This window comes from Hippocampus guttulatus, chromosome 11 (genome assembly GCF_054856545.1).
Source record: "Hippocampus guttulatus isolate MCC_2025c chromosome 11, RoL_Hgut_1.0, whole genome shotgun sequence".
Taxonomy (NCBI): domain Eukaryota; kingdom Metazoa; phylum Chordata; class Actinopteri; order Syngnathiformes; family Syngnathidae; genus Hippocampus; species Hippocampus guttulatus.
The window spans coordinates 19,550,491-19,564,096 of record NC_141271.1 but is presented as its reverse complement, the minus strand read 5'-3'; the positions used below and the strand labels follow the sequence as shown (position 1 = coordinate 19,564,096).

The 13,606-nt window shown below is 43.5% G+C and overlaps 2 protein-coding genes across 3 annotated transcripts; both read left to right on the top strand.

The window, feature by feature from the left end:
* Positions 1-79: 79 nt before the first annotated feature.
* Positions 80-3,541, top strand: gjb8 (gap junction protein beta 8). Of its 2 annotated transcripts, none has more exons than XM_086124252.1 (2): positions 80-1,090; positions 1,657-3,540. In XM_086124252.1, exon 2 carries the CDS (start codon positions 1,663-1,665, stop codon positions 2,473-2,475), a length of 813 nt encoding a protein of 270 aa, XP_085980378.1. In that variant the 5' UTR covers positions 80-1,090; positions 1,657-1,662; the 3' UTR covers positions 2,476-3,540. The 2 variants fall into 2 exon arrangements, with proteins under 2 accessions (XP_085980378.1, XP_085980379.1); XM_086124253.1 differs by having other exon boundaries at positions 1,013-1,090; positions 1,637-3,541.
* A 1,372-nt stretch (positions 3,542-4,913) lies between these two features.
* On the top strand, positions 4,914-11,836 carry gja3 (gap junction protein, alpha 3). The gene is made up of 4 exons (XM_086124540.1): positions 4,914-5,009; positions 5,428-5,486; positions 8,043-8,443; positions 9,264-11,836. The coding sequence occupies exons 3-4, from the start codon at positions 8,078-8,080 to the stop codon at positions 10,239-10,241; spliced, it is 1,344 nt and encodes a 447-aa protein (XP_085980666.1). The 5' UTR covers positions 4,914-5,009; positions 5,428-5,486; positions 8,043-8,077; the 3' UTR covers positions 10,242-11,836.
* Positions 11,837-13,606: the final 1,770 nt, after the last annotated feature.

The following is a 13,606-nucleotide window of genomic DNA, read 5'->3' as shown; positions in this document are numbered from 1 at the left end:
CTCAAAGTAGGCAATCTGGGGTTTCCACGGCAACCGCTCATGTTATTACTACTCGGCAGTGTAGTGATCATATGATTTTAAAGCTCTTACTTGAAGGTCCAATGATTGCACACTGCGCTTCATTGACTGGACATCTCCAATTGATCGGTTAATTGATTACGAGGGGGTGTGTCCATCACGGTGTGTCATCGCGGAGCAGTGGCTGTTTGTCGAACTGATTAAAATTGTTTCCTGAATGCCAGGAAGGCGCCGTCATGGGTGTTGCGCTTATTTGCTACGACATCATCCATCCGTTGCATCTACACACTTTGAGATTCTTTGAATGTAACGTACTGGGAATGAATGAGTTCAAGTCAGTTTTCTTTTGGGCAAACCAAACTTGTTTTCATGAACATTCATTTAGTTGTCAATAACGTACATGTTTTTGGGAAGCGGAAAAATCTAAAATCTTTGCGTCTTCGAGAACCAACGTGTGTTTAGGGTTGAAATATCCGAGGCAATTAAAATTTGGACAAACTCAACCAAATTTTGGAAAACAATGGAAAGTCTTAATCTTTGACAAGCCACACTTTCATTTTGGTAAACAGTAAAAAGAATTCATAACCTTAATGTTAAGGTTATTCTGAGAGTATTCAATGAACGTTCTGATGAAGACATTTAAGTCTCCAAAGACCATCAAGTGTTTTTTGATCATTGATGACATCAGTGCATAACAGTTTTTTTAAACCAAAATATTTGTGGAAAAATTCATTTTGGATCAGGAAAAATAAAAAATATACTCTGTTGTGTATAAGACTGGGTTGAAAAATCCAGCTTCTCAGAGTCTTTACTGGACACACGAGTGTGTGTGTGCGTGTGTGTGTGGCCCCACCCCTTCCCTTTGCAAGTTGATGTGTTTGAGAAGTTCCATGCGTCTTTGCTCAGTTTGTCCTCTCAGCTTTGTCCTCCCTTTTTTGCTCCTGCAGAGTTTTACATTTAGTCGAATTCAGTTTATTTTTTACACATGCTTTAAGTCAAAGGACTACTTTTTTTTCATGGAAGATTGACCCTTACTTGATTTTTTTTTTGGGGGACTCTTACGTACAAACAGGTGAGATAACAGATTTCCATCTACATACAAATAAACACGTACCACATATGCAACACAGATACCATATATTTGTATTTTTAGGTTCCATACTGTAAGTAATGGTGAAGCATACGTGAAAATAGTTATGCTCATAATGTGCACGCGTCTGCTCCAAGCTAAATTTGAAAACAAACAAGTGGCTGGAGCATCCATTGATGATTTAAAAAAAAAAAAGATTGGTTCACTTCTCCTGTCCCGTGTAAATCCGTTTCAAATCCAAGCGGCGACTCTCAATTCCAAATACGCATCCGCGCTCAGCGCCGACGCTCCTCTCTCATCCTCGCCTCCACTTCCAACAGCACCAGCGCAGACCGGTCCACGTAGACTATGGGCCTAAAAGGTCCGGTTCAAACCAAACTGGAAGTTTTCCTGTGCATTTTGGGGAATTTTTGGCAGGTCTTCTCATGACGGACAAGCCGACCAAGTTTCATTTTCTAAAGTGAAACTGGCCTCAAATTTCAAAATATCCTGGCGCTGTGTGACTTTGCTGTCGGTTGTTTTTCAAAGCTCCTTTGCCGCTCCCGCAGGCCATCATGTCATGGGGCGCCCTTTACGCCCAGCTGGGCGGCGTCAACAAGCACTCGACCAGCCTGGGCAAGATCTGGCTGTCGGTGCTGTTCATCTTCCGCATCACCATCCTGGTGCTGGCGGCCGAAAGCGTTTGGGGCGACGAGCAGTCCGACTTCACGTGCAACACGCAGCAGCCCGGCTGCAAGAACGTGTGCTACGACCACTTCTTCCCCGTGTCGCACATCCGCTTGTGGTGCCTCCAGCTCATCTTCGTGTCCACGCCGGCCCTGCTGGTGGCCATGCATGTGGCCTACCGCAAGCGCGGCGACAAGCGCTCCATGCTGGCGTCCAACGGCACCGAGAAGCCCAGCGACGTGGACATGGAGACGCTCAAACGACGGCGGCTTCCCATCACCGGCACGCTTTGGTGGACGTACACGTGCAGCCTCTTCTTCCGGCTCATCTTCGAGGGCGGCTTCATGTACGCGCTCTACTTCGTCTACGACGGCTTCCGGATGCCGCGGCTGGTCAAGTGCGAGCAGTGGCCCTGCCCCAACAAGGTGGACTGCTTCATCTCGCGGCCCACCGAGAAGACCATCTTCACCATCTTCATGGTGGCTTCCTCCACCATCTGCATGCTGCTCAACGTGGCCGAGTTGGGCTACCTCGTGTGCAAGGCGCTCATGCGCTGCACCGGCCGCCGTCGAAACAGGAGATTGTCGTACAACCACAAGGAGACCGTCACGCGGGACGGCAGCGCCTTGCAGAACAAGAAGAACGAGCTGCTGCTCTCCGCACCTTCCTCGGACTCCTCCATGCGCAAGACCGTGTGCTGAATGAGAGCGCCGGAACCCAACACGACACCGGAACGCCGTGTCTCTACCGAGCGTGAGCCTATGTCTGGTCTTGATGCAGAAAAACAATCTATGTTCACACAAAGGAGATATTTGTCAAGGGAAATGGTAGTTTCCCATGAAAATGCCGTATGCTTAAAAAAATCAGACCAGGAAACAAATTTTGCAGTTTTTTTTTTTTTTTTTTTTACATTATAGTGCAATGTTTGTCCACAAATATGCAAGGGTTCACCACAAAAGGTTGCCTCAAAAACTATGCATTGTCACAAAAAGGATATATTTGTCCAAATAAAATGCAACATTTCACAATTAAGACACTCCAACATTTTCTACAAAGTATTCTTTGCTTTTCTTTTCACAAAAGTCCAAGATGTGTGCACTAAATGCAACAGGCTGATCCGTCAGGTCCATAAAGTCTTGCCATGGAAAAACTACATTTGTTTACAAAAAGGCACAAAGGACCCCCCAAAAAAGGGTATTGTCTTGTATATGCGAATGCCCCAAAAGAACAACAGAGTGGTGTTCCTCAGGGAAGCGTTTGAGGTCCACTCGTTTTCCTTGCAACAACAAAGGTCGCAATACTTTTGACCACACTGTCTAAAAAGTTTAATGGTCTTTCTGTTTGGATCCAAAGTATTTGAACGCCTGTTTTGTGCAAGGAAAGCTCCAGCTGTGTTTTAATTCTGCTCAAAGTTAGTTTAAAAGATAGACGCTAGAAACAAAAGAACAGGAAAAAGACTTAAGAGTGTCATGTGACTTTAGATTGTTTTTTTTAATTTATTAACTCTGCCGTGATGTTTAGTTTGTGGTAAAGCTGTGTTTTTCTTGATTTTTGACCAAGTCGCTACACTGACATCTAGTGAGTTTGTGATGTTTTTCACACTGTGTTGCTTATTTACTCACTTTCAGCTTGTTGTTTTTTTTTGCAGCATTTTTGTGAACCAAAAGTGTTGATTGAGCCCTTCATGTTTTTAATATTAAATAGCTGCTTAAAATGGAATAAACATGACAAACACTAACATCAGAGCCTGTATTTGTCTGTCGCTGGGTCAAACTGCGACCATCAAAAACTACAAGATAGAAGGGAGATGTTGTAAGTCAAAGAAAAAATTATGTGCAATGCAGTTAAAAAAAAACTGCATTGCACATAAATGCAGTTTATTTACCCCCCCCCCCCCCCCAAACTTCTCAGTAGTACTCTGCCTTTGATGATGCCTGACTGGAAATAAGAATATCCTGTCCATCATAAAATCTTTGTTTTCGGTTACATGATTAACTGTCATTTAAAAAAAAAAAAAAAAAAAGTTAAATGCTATGATATAAAACTATTACACCTCTGAAGGCGCTTGTCAGAAAATACAAATGATCGAACACTGAGTCAAACTGTATCCATTATTAACATGTATTAGGCTCCATGGTGTGCTGGGAAGAAAAAGCAAACAAAAAGTGAAACTACTCACCCTTTGAAGACAACTTCATACTGGGGCAGGAAGAGGAGAGAGGTCTTTGCAAAGTGATACTGCCCCCTCGTGGTCATTATAGGCACTTCTGGAACTCCGTAGGTGTTCTGTAAAACTGTATGACGACTCAAGCATTTAAGTTGTGTTCGTCAACATCAAATTGCTTGTTAAAGTTAGCAACATGCTAAGCTAACGTGCCCAAAGCTTTACTTTGCGTGAGCGTGTTACTTGCGTGTTGTGTCGTATCACCTTTCAATGCTTGTCTTATTTTAGCGGCTGGCGGCACATTAATCGCAGCCGACTTGACACCTCCTACTCAATAACTCGAGGAACCTTGTCTTTGTCCTCCCCGCTCCCAAAATAAAAACCCCACCGCCCCCACCGATGTGAAAAATCTGTTGGTTGGAGTGTGTGATCATTAATTACATACATTACGTAACAATTGATGTCGTAACATGCTCAACTTATATATATATATATATTATATACCTACTAGTTTGACATTTTTATATATTTAATTTTAAAATAAATATTTTATGAAATTCTATTTTGTGTATAATTCTGTATATACATAAAATTGCCACTGATGCCATCTGCGTGCAAACTTTGTATTGCTGATCATTTTTCTAATGCCTTTTGGGTGCACTAGAACTTTTTGGGGTTGGGGTGGTTACACTAGGGGGGGTCGTGGAAGCGGCAGCTTCACTCATTCACAGAATGACTGACAGTGCAAACATGAACGGGGCCAGCTGGCTGACACCTGATCACCAAACTAAATAACGGCTTGTTTCCATTTTTTTGGGGCGGGGGATGGGCTTCCCCTTTTCGGCACCCTGGAGGAGGTCACAAAAAAAAAAAAAGGCTTGCGAGCAGGGCCGTGCATAGACGGACGAGGGCGTGCTTTTTTTCTCTCTCTCTGGGGTGGGAGGTGGGATTTGGGGGGGGGAGGGGGCGGGGAGCCGGGGTGGAGGGCTGGCACTTCTCCCCCAGGGGCACCCCCAAAGGATGTGAGCTTTTGCCGTGCACTTTAAAGAACGGCCCTTCTGCTGTGTCAAGGTACGAGCACATCCATGCTTCCTTATTTGCACGCAACATATGGATTATTATCGTCTTTGAATAGGAATTATTTTGGTTTTATTAGTTTGCGTTTGGCGTGCACACAAAGCCAACAATGGTGCCCGCTCTCTCGTAGCCTCTGCTTTGTCACTTTTTGTGTGTGTCTGGGTGTATGTGTGTGTGTTATCTTTACTTTTTTGCTACTTTTTTTAGAGCTCTTCCGTGTTTTCAAATGAATTCTTCTCACAAGAATTGCATTGAAAATTTACAGGATTTAATGGAAGTCGATTAATTTGTGTGTGTGTGTGGGGGGGGGGGTGGAGGCCTATCCTAGCCATGGAATGCCAGGAAATATTTTCTGATTTCCATTTTTTTTAGGTGACATAATGTTGATATTCATCATTTATGCTTCTCGTAGGTGTGGAGACTATCGAGGACTCCAGTCCATGGATTTATTAGCTTTAATACAACATTTTTGTAAGTTTACGCCTCTTTTTTCTTTTTAAATAACGTTTTCTGTGTCTGTGGCATACGTTGCAGGAGATGTTCAAACTAAAAACATCCTTCATCACTCAGAATTGAATGATTGGCATGTTTTTCAATTATTTTGAAAGTTATCCAGGGGAAGAGTCAACATTTATGACATTTAGGGACACAAACTATTTTTCCCCTGCATGATGAGCAATTATGCATTTAAATTTGGATAGCACTGACTTTTTGTTGTTCCACATATATATTAAATAGCTTTGTTGTTTTATTTTTCTTGATTTTTGTGTAGGAATCATTTTTACAATTTTGGATTTGTTTTTATAGCACTTGCTTCTTGCAATTTTCATAAAAAGTGTTTGTTTTAGTTTTTTTACTTTTTAAAAATATGCATCAAATCGATTTTAACCTTTTTGAATTTATCTTTCATGCCGCAGGTAAAATTGGCTGGGGTTTTTTTTACACTCTTAATGTTAAATAAAATAGGATAAAATGTCACCTGCAGTCCTGATTTTGGAATATTTTAGTCAATTATAAAAAAAAGATTATCTGTTGATTTACTTTTTACCTTTGCTGACCTGTGTAACAAAAATAACTGCTACCAAATGGTCGCAGTTATTTATTTATGAAGAAGAGTTTAAATTATGCCAATTAATTTGCATTCTTATTTTTTTCCTGTAATTTAATGACTTTTTTTTTCCTGGGCGTTAATTATGATCACCAACCAACAAAAATGCACTTGAGAGTTTAAAAGAAAAAAAAGTGGAGACCACCAAAAGTGATGAAATTGCATCTTTGATCGTGCAAACTGAAACTGGATCATTAATACCATTAATTGTTGAACGGCCATCTTTTTGTGGGTTCTTTAATCATTATCGATGCTAATAATTACAATGAGGCATGTACAGTGGGCAGCCGGTTGAAAGGAGGGTGGTGTCACTATTTGTTCCTATCAGTGTGTGTATGTGTGTGCGCGCGTTTGTGTTTTCCAGCGTGATAATGTTGATCTCAGCACATGCCTGTTGGCCAGTGGAGCGAACAGGTGAGCGGGCGAGCAAGCATTACTCGCCATGCAGAGAGAGAGAGTTTAGTACAGTAGATGAAATGAGCAGCAGCCTCCATGCGTTGATGGTTTACTATGAGACACTCAATCGGAATAAACTGTATGTGTGTCTTTGAAAACAACTTCAGTATTTTTTTTAACCTTGAGAACAAACAAACCCCTAATTCAATTCTTCAAAAAAGAAGGTGCAAACTCTTTTATGCCACCTCAAGTTCACCGTCAAATTAAACATAAAACAAAGAGAATTACATGACTATTCAAAACAACCATACGACTTTGCCTTCTGCTAGCTACGTGCTAACACAATGCTACACTGACAAAGCCTTGGTGTGGTTTAAAACAAAAACAAAACAAAAAAAACAACAGCTGGACAAACAACGGTCATTGAGTGAGATTGTAAGATCTTATTGTTGTTCCCTTAGATCCAGAAGATAGAAGTACAGTAGATGTTGTTGCTCATAAGATCCTAGATTGTAGGGATTTCAACGGTCATGTAGACCTATTGGAGGTAAAAAAAACATTTAGACAAAAATGTTCTTACCAAATTTGAGGAAATGAGTTCCACTCCCATGGATCCAGAAGACTACAATCTTCGACCTCCTTGTAGCTCATAAGATCCTAGACTGCAGTAGTTTTGCATGTCACACAGACGTATCTCTGGGAGAAACCATTCAGTTAAAATGTCATCACCAAATTGAAGGAACCTGACTTTTACTCCCATGGATCCAAAATACCTCACATTAGGCTTGTGGAGGATGTGGTCCACAAATTTATTCTGTGTTGCGAAATCCTTGATGGAGGTAAAAATTCTTTGGACCACTATCAAATTTCATCAGCTGAGGTTGTAGGATCTTAATTTATTTTCTTGCTCCAAAAGAGAAATCTTTGAGGTACTGTGATGCTTGACGGCAGTGTCTCTCGACAGATTTCAGAGGTGACAAAGTCTTGGGAGATAAAGATCCATTTGGACTAGTGTCAAATGTCATCCGATGAGGATCAAGGATCTTTTTGTTTCAGACGATAAAAGTGAACTTCCTTTAAGGGACTAAGGTCCTTGATGATCGTGGTCCACTATGGATTTTAAGGGTGACAAAGTCTTGGCAGGTGAAAAACCAGTCAGACTGTCAAAATTTCATCAAACGAGGTTGTAGGATCTTTTTGTTTTCCAGTTTTAGAAAACAAAAGTGGGCCTCCTTTTAGGTACGACGATCCTTGACGACGGTGGTCTGATGACACAGGTGATGCCTTGATGCGGGTAAAAAAAGTAAAATAAAACAAAACAAACTCAACAAAAAAAAAAACATTCAGACTAGGGTCCAATTTAAGTGAAAGTTACTTTTGGTTTTCAGTTCCAGACTGACGGTTGATCCCTTGTCGCTACTAAGCTCCTTAATGGTAATGTTCCATTCATTCATTTCGCAGGTGGCAAAGCCTTGTGAACCTTTCAAGTTAACCGGTCTGTCCATCTTCTGCCCCTCTTCCAGACACCACGTTGTCCACAGGCTGGCGATCTTGAAGGATGGGTGACTGGAGCTTTCTGGGGCGTCTGCTAGAGAATGCCCAGGAGCACTCCACGGTGATCGGCAAGGTGTGGCTGACAGTCTTGTTCATCTTCCGGATCCTGGTGCTGGGCGCCGCCGCCGAGGAGGTTTGGGGAGACGAGCAGTCCGACTTCACCTGCAACACGCAGCAGCCCGGCTGCGAGAACGTGTGCTACGACCAGGCCTTCCCCATCTCGCACATCCGCTTCTGGGTCCTGCAGATCATCTTCGTGTCCACGCCCACGCTCATCTACCTGGGACACGTTCTGCACATTGTACGCATGGAGGAGAAGCGCAAGGAAAAGGAGGAGGGACTGCGAAAAGCCAACAGATTCCAGGAAGAGGTGGGGGAGCTATAAATTAGGTTATCCACCTAATTTTCGGACACGAATCCTTCGAACTCGTGAGGTTTCAAGATCTTATTTTCAGTTGACTACTTGCAGACCTCTTTCTAGGCACCAGGATCCTGATTTCAGAGGTGGCAAGAGAACAGTACTGTCAGATTGCATCAAATGGGGTTTTAGGATCTGATCTTGGTAAATCCTGGTTCCACGTGGTGAAAGTTGACCTCATATTCAATCTTGAATCTGAGGGGCTAGTGGGCCATTCGTTGATTTTACAGGTTGCAAAGCCTTGGCAGAGGTTAAAAACCATTTGGACCATGGGGCACACTCAAGGGATGAGGGTTGGAGGGTTTTCTTTTGTTCACCTACTTCCAGATGATGAAAGTTGAACATCTTTTCGGTACCGTATGAACATCCTGGACGGTAGCAGTTGACTCTTGATTTTGCAGGCGACAAAGTTTTGGCAGGGGTATAAACCATTAGGACTGAAGTAGAAATTGTCCAATTCCAGATGGCTTAAGCCCCTTTCACACCATCCTTCTGCAAAACTGGAGTGGCAGAGGCGTAGCGTACTGGTTTATGTTAGTACGGCTACTGAGTGCAAAGTGGCCGACAATCTATGTTGTGATTGAGCAACTTAGTATGACTTGACTCATGACTTGGTTCAACCCCCCAAAAAAGGACAGGTTTTTACTCCGGCTTGAAATTTCAAGTTTGAGACTGAGTGACTTGACCAAGTAATGACTCCATTTTTGCCATAGTAACTTGGGACTTGAAGGTATGACTTGAGAAGTCTGGTTTATCCTACCTCTGCTTCCAGGAGGAGAAGGAGATGCTGTTCAGGAGCGGCGACAGCAGTGGTGGGGACGGAGGCGGTGGCAAAAGGGTGAAGCCCCCCATTCGGGACGAGCACGGCAAAGTCCGCATCCGGGGGGCCCTGCTGCGCACTTATGTCTTCAACATCATCTTTAAGACCCTCTTCGAGGTGGGGTTCATCTTGGGGCAGTATTTCCTGTATGGCTTCCAGCTGCAGCCCTTGTACAAATGCGCCCGCTGGCCCTGCCCCAACACGGTGGACTGCTTCATCTCACGGCCCACAGAGAAGACCATCTTCATCATTTTCATGCTGACGGTGGCCTGCGTTTCACTTTTCCTCAATCTACTGGAGATCTACCACCTGGGTTGGAAGAAACTGAAGCAGGGCATGACCAACGGAGCTGTGTCGCAACAGGAGTCAATGCGGCGACCCGCCGGTACCAACGCCAGAGAGACGCAGTGCTCGGCCCCCAGGACCGCGAGCGGCTACCCCGGCAAGTACACGGACGTGACAGCCGGCAGCGCGGCCTTCCTGCCCCGGGCAGAGTTTAAGATGGACAACTTGCAGCAGGAGGCGGCCCTCCGCCAACATGGGCCCGCCGCCCACTACTACATCAGCAACAACAACAACCATCGGCTGGCCGCCCAGCAGAACTGGGCCAACCTGGCCACGGAGCAGCAGACTCGGGAGATGAAAACCACCTCCCCCACGCTCTCCTCCTCCTCCTCCTCTTCTTCCTCATCCAACCAGCCACCCGTGGTGGGCACAGCCCCCGGCGCCACCCCCAGGTCAACGGGTACCAGTCCTAGTGCCCGCAGCAGCCCAGGCTCCAAGGTCAACGAGTTGGATAATAACCGCTTCACCACGACCACGGTGGAGATGCACAAGCCCCCCATGACTGCTGCACTGGACCCCCGGCGGCTGAGTAGGGCCAGCAAGAGCAGCAGCGTAAGGGCCAGACCCGATGACTTGGCGGTATGAGCTCCACTCTGGACCCGTGAACCCCGGAAAGTATAGCTTCCACAAACCAAAATGATACCGAAAGGTGGCGGTAGACTTCAGATGATGATTCAGTGACCAAGCCCCTTTACACACCAAGTTTCCGAATTCACCCATCAGAGGCGTAACGATAGAGCGGGCATTTATAGAACCCACCGAAACCATTATGTGGGTTCATTTGGCACCTGCTGAGACCACGAAAGCTGCCAAATTCATGGATCGACTTGGAGCCTGCGCCTTGACGTTTCAGTCCCATAATCCCTTTGTGCGCCAATGTGGTTCTGCATCTGATCCTACTTTATATACGCTATGGGTACTTTTCACACGGGACAGAGACGACCCGGGAAAAAGCCAGCTTTGATGTTTCGTGTGAAAGGGGCTGTGGACTCTTTCGGGGAAGATCTAGTTGTGTTTTTTCTTCTATTTGCTGCACTGAATAGACTCCGGTGTGTGTGCCCGGTTTTAAACTGGAACCCACAATGCACTGCAGCCTCTAGTTGGCTTCATTCATGACCTTTCAAAGTGTTAAAAAAACAAACAAACAACAAATAATTTGTCAGTTCATGATGGATTACAAAACACGAACATTTTTTTTAAATGCAGTCAAATTGGCTTCAATCACAATCTACCCAAACACATACAAAAAAATAAAAAATAAAAAACCTAACACGAATGAATTCCAGCCATGTAGGGAGTTGGCTTCATTCATGACTTCCAGAAGTTCCAAATAAAATCCCCCAAAAAACTACACCATACACTTCTTTTTGAACGCATCACACATTTGTGCTCAAAAACGACAAAACACCTCAATTTGTGATGGGAAAACTAAACCAAATGCGAACATTTTAAGGCCAAATCCGGTCAAGCTGCCTTTATTCACAACCTGTCAAACTACAACCACACAAAAATCAATACACTGAATTTTACTCACAGATGACATACTTGTCAGTTTGTAACAGGAAAAAAATCGAAATTCTAACATTTTGCAATAAGAATAAAGCCAAGTTAACTCACAAAGTGCAAAAAAAGCCCAAAGCAAAACAAACAACATTCGCACAAGACTTACTGTCATTCGAGCATTATGACAAAAGCGCCATCTATCGAGCGCGATCACCAAAGCGCTATTTGTCAATCGCTATCATCTTCAGGGGCTTTTTCACAAAAAGATGGTACTGTATGCGTTCATTACTCTTTTTCATGTGGTGAAAATGACAAAAAAAATATCTGAAAGTATTTTGCATTTTTTTTCCTTCCAGTTTACAGTTTAGTAGTTGATTTGCACATGTAGGAAGCAAAATGCTAACATTGCTAGAATGAGAGAGCGCGTCCTCTAAGGAACATTAAATATATTTTTTAAATGTTTTAACATCTGCTCACACCAAAGGCAGAGTTTTAAAGACATTTGAAAATATTTAAAAAAAAAAGTAAAAATAAAAAAAGTTATTTATCTTATGAAGACAAGAGAAGGATGTTGGTGTGTGTGCGTGCGTGTTGTGCGTGCGCGAATGATCCTTTTGTAAAGTTGATGTAAATGTTCATTTACCTCAAATGTTTACAAAACTGTTACTAAATAAAACTTTTTTTGTACGGCAGTTGTCTTGTTTTGTCTGCTCATATGTCCACTAAAAGGATTTCATAGTTGTGGTTACTTCTTTTGATTTTCTTTTTACTTGTGTGATGAGGGGCCAGACCAATAAATTAGACTCGACTTTTTGTGTGACCTAGCAGTTGATTGCTTCATCCAGTCATTTCAAATATTTGGAAAAGCAAAAATTTCGGACGTGGCTGACAAGTGTTGGGGGGGAGTTTACAGTGACTGGCTTCCACGGTAACCCGCACACGGGTCCGGAGTGGGGGGAGTGCAGTGGCTGCGGAGTGACGGGAGACGAGCTCGTCACCCGTCACTTGCCTCATGCGTGTCAATGCTTCACACGCCACATTGGGACTTCGCATTGCCTACTGGCAAATTTGACAGCCATTAAAATATGTAAAATATTATTTTACCACGAAATTGGATCCAGAATACGCACAAAATTTGACATTAGAAAAAAGATACAGATCTAGGAATCTTAAAAGCATACATGCTATAAATGCATTTTTTTAATGGGACAGTGTAAGTTAGAAAGGGAGCTTGACTTGAGAACTGTCTCTGCACCTGCCCCATTTGCACAGGTCCCCACCAAAACACGCACCCGTTGGTCTTTGAAGAATGATTGGGGAATCTCGAAGTCATGCGTCCATGTATTTTTATGGGACAGCAGGGATAGTGTTCAAGGAGCGGTTTGAAACAGTCGAGAACATTTCTGAAACGTTTCACAGGCAGATGACAAATTTTCCCATAGCAAGGGACAAACTGGTAAAGCGGTTTTAGTTTCGCGACTTCAAAAACATAACCGTGCCATTTTCGATCATTTTCACCAACCGACGACGACGTCATGTGAATTGGGAGACATTTTAACGCAACCCAATCGGCACGTTTGCTTTTCGGTAAAGAAAATCTTCACTTACGACAACTTGGTATGGTCAAGACGTTTCTCCCGCCCTCCGCCCCCAATTTTCACTTGAAATGGTGACCTGTAAGGACAATTTTGAAAATGGTCACTTAGCGATGACAACCTGGTCGAGACATGTTTGATCAAGATGTGTTTTAACATTTCAATTTTTAACCCCACCGATCGCTACTTCCCGACGAGCAAGTATTCACATGACGGGCTGTCTCGCCCGTGTTGAGGTTTGGAGGTTGTTCTGCACTCCTGGGAAAGTTTGTCACTGAAGTGTCCAGAGCAGAGCCAGGGGGTTATTTTTAGCCTTTAATCACCTAACAAATTCACACTTTGCCCACGGGACAAATACCTTACACCCCCTTCGCCCTCCCCCACACCCGCACAACCTTTGTGTATTTCAAGGGGTGTGATGACTTTGTTCCTCTTGCGGTCTGTTTTATGAACCAAACTTGTTTACAATACAGGAAACCCCATTTTAATAAAAGTGAGGGAAAAAAAAGGACTCGTCATCCCACAGCCGTCTGACCAGCATACATTTTCGGATTTAAATAGATAAAATATGACTAATATTGACAAAATGTAATTGTATGAATGAAGGCATTTCTATGGTGGCCCTGAAGTGCAAAACACAACAGAACAGCAAATGGGACGGGGGAGCAAAAACAAACAGCATTTCAAAACAATAAAACCATAAGAATATACTGGTAAACGCAAATAAAATATTGTTCATGTATGTCCACTGATGTAACATTGCTGTTAAGTCATTTGTGTTCACTGTCGTACTCTGGATGAGGGGCGGGGTGTATGCAGTTGGGGGCTTGAAAAAGCTCTTTGGGGACACCG